Raw genomic sequence first — 6,052 nt, 5'->3', positions numbered from 1 at the left:
GGAACCTAATGTCAAGAAAATCCGTACCCACGCATTGCCCAATTTTCAAGATATTGCGTCTCGAGTGGCGGAATTCAACGCTGCACTTTTCTCCTATTACCAGGGAGAGGAAGTCAAAATAACATATTCTCAAGGATGGAAAGTAAATCCCCTACCGCCACAGATAAAACCAGACGCGCTCCCGCTGAGCCATGACAGTGTCTACTTAAAAATAAAAAGAATGCAATAAAAGTATGACACTTTTCTTATAGTTTAATTTTATAATATATTTATCGAGAGAGTGTTTGAAGATAACTAGGAGACCGTTATCAGTCATCTCCTTTATCATTTACTTTACATTTGTTTGTCCTCAGTTGCTATTCGTACGTGATACCGTGTGTACTAGTGGCAGTGTTAGTTCATTTTAGTAAGTACATAATTTTATTATGTTTTTATTGTTTTATAAGTTTTTATTTATATTTTTGGTGTAAATATAAGGTAATAAATAGTATTTAGTAGTGAGAATTTTATAAAATATATTTTTATTAAAAAAAATCTTACTTTCGTGTTGTCTTATATTTTTGTAATATTTCATAATAAGAAGGTATAACATTTTAATGTAATTTAAATTATAACTTCGTTTTATAAATATTTTTAGCAATAAATAGACGTAAAATACCTAAAAATTATTCAAAATCTTATACAATCGAATAATTAATATAATATCTAAAAGAATTTAAACTCTCTGTTCTTCATTTTCCACCCTTTAATACGTTTATTTTTTCCTTCATTTATATTTTTGTAAGTCGCCAGTCGGCCACTTAATAGAAGAACTATTGTAATCTAATAAAGTACAGTACGATCGAAGAGTTGTGGCCGCTCTGAAGCTATAAATGAATACGCAGATTTGGTTGTGGGATTTTTTTTTACTTATCATTGCTTATTTCACGAATAAACAATGTACAAAAGTTAGGAAAACCTAATTTCAGGTCGGCCATAACTTGTGAACCGTACTGTAAACAAGTAGTGATGCCTTGAAAGTTGAAATCATGTGATGATATAGACTGTGTAGAGGGCGACACTAGTAATGACTTTTACTACTTGCTACTATTTTAGTAGGTGCTAATATAACTTAAGAGTTATCTTGAGAAATATATACTTAGGATATCTGTTATTTTTTTTTAAATTACTTATGAATCTTTGTTGTAATAATCATCAATTAATATTTATTGGCAGTAAGTAGTTTAGTGTAAAATAATTTTATTTGTTTCCTTTTGTTTTCGTTTAATTAATGAATATTAATTTTGTTTTATCTTACTATTTTAATCACTTGTTCTAGGAAAATATTAAAGTTATATGTAAATCGGTTTTCGTAATTTATTTGAAAGATATAATGTTAGATAGATATATCAAAACTAATCATTAGCTTTAGTTTCTGAAAAATATCTATTCATGGGTGCATTGTGAAAAATAGACAACGAGAGAAAAAGTAGAGAAGTCTCCATTTTTTATTTATTTAAAGAAAAAATATAGTATAGATATAGTCATTGTATGAATGGAATTCCAATCCAGAACCATTACATCCAAATTGTACTACGATTAACACAAACCACACTTTTGTAAAATTTTTCAGCAAAGAAAAGAAACATAAAATGGCAGAAAAAGGAAGCCTAGTGCTAGAGCCTGGCAAGGTCATTCGACCAGCTATCGACCACGAGGGAGTAAAACTGTTAGCCGAAAGGCTGTACGGTATTTCCGTTTTAGACTTGACAGAACTCAACGGCTACGATGATAAAAATTATAAGATAACGGAAGACCCCAACATGAAGAATCCGTTGATAACGAATCACAGTGAACACGGCTATGTATTGAAGATTATGAACTCTATGGATTCTCAAAATTTAAGTTTTGTTGAAGCTCAGAACGAGATAATGAATTTTTTGAGTAAGTTTTAATATTTTTTTCTTGTTATAACAAAATTAAGTAAAATTAATGGAATTACTTTTAATTTTTCTTACAAATCATCAGTCATTAATTATACTATATTTCAGATTCCCGTTCAGTTTCCTGCCCGAAGCCAGTCCGCAACATATTCGGTCACCTCCACTCTATAGAGAACATTGGTGGTAAACAACACGTCGTGCGCCTCTTGGAGTACATTCCTGGGGAATTGTTGAAAGATGTTCCTCGTTCTGAATCACTGTTCTACCAACTTGGAGAGTTCGTCGCTAATTTGGATAATAAGTTACAGGTAAATGATTATATTTATTGTTTTATTTGGCATGATTTTCACATTTTGTAGGATAGGCGGTTCTTGTCGCCACATAATGTCAAAATTTACGCAATAAAATATTGTTATTACAAATTCCCTTGAATGGGCTTTGAATTCACAACTATTGCTGATATTTATACGTTTCACAGCACCACCATGGTTATATTTAGTGTTGTATTACTTTTCTATGATGTAACCTATTCTACTGACGGTAATGCATCCGTCACACACAATTATGACCTAGAATAGTTAGTTGCAAGGTTAAACACTCTTTGTTGTACGCCATGTGAACTAAAAATAACACATAGTATATTAAACAAGTGTACTCGTATATGAGATCAAAAAAAAAAAGCTGAAAAAAATATGGGGACCTATTTATTATACATTGTTTTGCTATTTTTAAACCAATTAATAGAATAAATTAAAGTATCTATTCAATCCTTAATATAAATTTCTTGTTATTCTTTTCCAGAACTTCAACCACTCCGGGCTTGTGTCCCGCGAGCACATCTGGATGTTAAGCAAAGTGCCGGACCTTGAAAAATTCAAATATGTCATTAAAGATGCGGAAAAATTGGACTTAGTTGAAGAGGTTAATATTTATTTTAAAAATAATTTCTATTTATTCTATTCTATATATATATATATATATATTTAGAAAGATTTTAGAGTAAGCATTATTTATTTTCCTTCTAATTCTTTTAAATTTTTAAACAGGTAATAGAAGAGTTTAAGTACGCAGTGGTGCCTAGGCTTGATGATTTGGAGAAGGGAGTCATACATGGAGATGTTAATGAGATGAACATTCTCGTCAGTCCCAAGCCTGGCGCCAGGTAAATTAAATATTTCTTTTGATTATGGATATTTTAAGCTGTAGGAAAAGATTTATTCAGAACTGTTTACTTTTTAGTTCTTACTCTTAAAGAAACTACATCAACGATGCCTGAATTTAATACAGGTAGTGGTATTTAAATTTCATCAAATTTTGAGTTAAAAAATTCTATAAAATGTTTATAATTTGTTATTCTCATTTTTATCCTAAGAAATAAAAATGAGCAAACTTTGCTTGTTAGTTAACGAAAAAATGTCTTAATAAAAAAAATACCTTTAGATATACCTTATATAACTAAAAATAGTTTAAAAGAATTGACAAAAAAATATATATAATTTTATATAGGCCAGTTACACCGTCAGTTTTGAGAGTTTGCAAGCAGATACTTAACGGAATAGTCTTAAGGTGAGCCGGTGTAAGTCATTCCATATAGGTAATTGATAATAATAAACCCCCGACACAAAAAGCTTTAAAAAGTAAACAAACGACTAGAAAAGAAGATATAATTCAAATGGCTTTACATATTTTCTTGAAACACTGCTAAGAACACTGTCGATTAATTTTTTTTTAAAGAACATAAAACTAAATCAAAATCGATTTATCCATTTGGGAGTTACGATGCCACAGACAGACATACAGATACACAAAGACACCAAACTTACAGAACCCCTTTGGGGTCGTCGGAACGTCGGGGGTTATAGGTAGATAATATTATTTAACTTACATTGGCTAACCTGGGAAATAAATGATTTTTTTGTTATTATAATTTTGTGTTTAAATAAATTAACAATGGCTAAGGATTTTTATAACTGGTTATATTTATATTATAAAAAAATGTACTCTCTGCTTGCACTCTTTGGCTAAATGATAAATAAATGATTGATTGATTAGCTTTACGCTGTATCCCGCATGTAACAGGGCAGATTGAATCCAATGTTAAACATTCCGTTCAACACGCACTGTTCAATTTTTGAGACATTGCGTTTATTAGTGGCGTAATTCAACGCCGGATTTTGTTTGTTATTTTTTTCGTCGTTCTGAAGCGAGGAAATGAATATTAATCATTGATTCGTGTGGGAATTGAACCTACAACCGCATTGGCAGTCAGACACTGTGACGGAGATGACAATGAGAAAAAAAAGAGAACGAAACTGAAACGAAAAGTTTATATTTACTACATTAGTTCTTGGAGCCCGCGGCTCCTGATAGTTTTATCAAGCAAATATGCATGTATAATTTGTAACGTACTCAGTTGGTCCTTGTTATAAAATTGCTTTGAAAACATAAGAACTTTTCTAATATTTTCTTTTCTAATATCGTATTATTTTCTAAAACGAGGCATACAATGACGGTGTAATTACTTATAATTTAGATCAAAATATAGATTCCTCATATCATACCTCTGAGCGAGAATTGAACACACAATTGACTGCCGAGAGACATTGCCGCGCCGTCGTCGCTGCGCCACTACGGCATCGTTAGCATTAAATATTAAACCTATAATTTTTTTTCAGTAAAACTGACTATCGCATCTCCGGCATAATAGACTTCGGTGACATACAGTATTCCTACTACGTATTCGAACTGGCTATCACCATGACGTATATGATGCTGTTGACTGGTGACCCTAGAACTGGAGGTCTTGCTTTAGCTGGTTACACTGTTACTAGGCGATTACCTGAAGAAGAATATAGGCTATTAAAGGTAAATTGACGAAATGCGAGAGAAAATGCCGAATTTCCAATTTTTAAAAATCGAATCATTGCGTGAAGCAAGGAACCTTAACACTAGGTTCCCCAACCCAACCAAATCCCTGCTATATTCTAATGCATTTAATATATTTTTTTCCAGACTCTAATTTCAGCCCGTCTCGTCCAAAGTCTAATTCTAGGTGCCTACACTCTAGAACAAGACCCAAATAACATTTATGTGGCTTCAACAGAAAAGGCAAACGGTTGGGAACTATTGAAAAAGATAAGGAAGTCCAAACCCGACCCCGAAGACGACCCCACTAACTGGAAAGCCATTGCTAATGAATTTTTGACAAGAAGTTAAAATATTTTTAGTATATATTACCAAAATGTATATTTGACCAAAAAAGATTGTAAAAAAATGTTCATTGATTCAGAGATATCAACTAAAATTTAATTAGAGTTAAATTGAATCGAATATATTATATTTTAGACAGACAACCTTAAATATAACAAAAAATCTAGTTTAATCTAAAAATGTGGTTTTAAGATACATATTTTTAACAAAACAAATAAGAAATTAAATTTGTATATTGACTCAGAGACGTTGATTAGACTTTAATTAGAACAAAATTGAGTCTATTATTAATATTTGATAGGTATGCTTATATAATTTTATTTGACTAACATAAATTTTTAGGGAAAAATGATGCTAATTAAACCTTAGTTGATGTCTTCGATTATTATTGTTTGTATTAATATGTTACCTATAGAATTGTTTGTTTTTAAATAGATTTTATAAAAGTTAAAGTATTTGTTTAATTTTAATGTTGCTTATCTATAATTATATTTTATATTGATGTAGGTAATTTTGTGCTTAGACAAGATTTTCTATAAATTGTATTATTAGATACTATTCTTTAAATTGTTGTTTGTACTACGTAAGATACTTGTTGTAAATTATAGTATTTAATAAAGACTGCAAAAATGACCCGCTTATTTCTTTAGTACAATTGAAAAGTGTACATACTACGATATAAATCTCCAGAAATATGCGGAAAGTAAAGGAACAGAAATGCTTAAATGGAAACTCTGTGTCTTAACATTACATTGCCAGGTTCCCACTGACTACCTTGCTATGTGTAAAAGTACGATTATAACATAGTTTTTTTTTAATTTCATGGATTGCAGATACTTTTTTATTTCTTCTTTTCCAATTTTATAAAATAATGAAAGGGATATAATTATGATACATGATTACGTTTCTCCGAAGATAAG

General features: G+C 30.6%; 1 protein-coding gene across 2 annotated transcripts; it reads left to right on the top strand.

Moving 5' to 3' along the window:
- Positions 1-297: 297 nt before the first annotated feature.
- On the top strand, positions 298-5,768 carry LOC146535339 (hydroxylysine kinase). Of its 2 annotated transcripts, none has more exons than XM_085191787.1 (7): positions 298-406; positions 1,613-1,923; positions 2,031-2,230; positions 2,724-2,843; positions 2,969-3,084; positions 4,598-4,787; positions 4,935-5,768. In XM_085191787.1, exons 2-7 carry the CDS (start codon positions 1,632-1,634, stop codon positions 5,136-5,138), a joined length of 1,122 nt encoding a protein of 373 aa, XP_085047913.1. In that variant the 5' UTR covers positions 298-406; positions 1,613-1,631; the 3' UTR covers positions 5,139-5,768. The 2 variants fall into 2 exon arrangements, with proteins under 2 accessions (XP_085047913.1, XP_085047912.1); XM_085191786.1 differs by lacking the exon at positions 298-406 and adding an exon at positions 1,131-1,214.
- Positions 5,769-6,052: the final 284 nt, after the last annotated feature.

The sequence above is a fragment of the Heliconius melpomene genome, chromosome 10, assembly GCF_056956725.1.
Source record: "Heliconius melpomene rosina isolate 202511_hmr_F chromosome 10, ASM5695672v1, whole genome shotgun sequence".
NCBI lineage: Eukaryota > Metazoa > Arthropoda > Insecta > Lepidoptera > Nymphalidae > Heliconius > Heliconius melpomene.
This window is presented reverse-complemented; position numbering and strand designations above follow the sequence as displayed.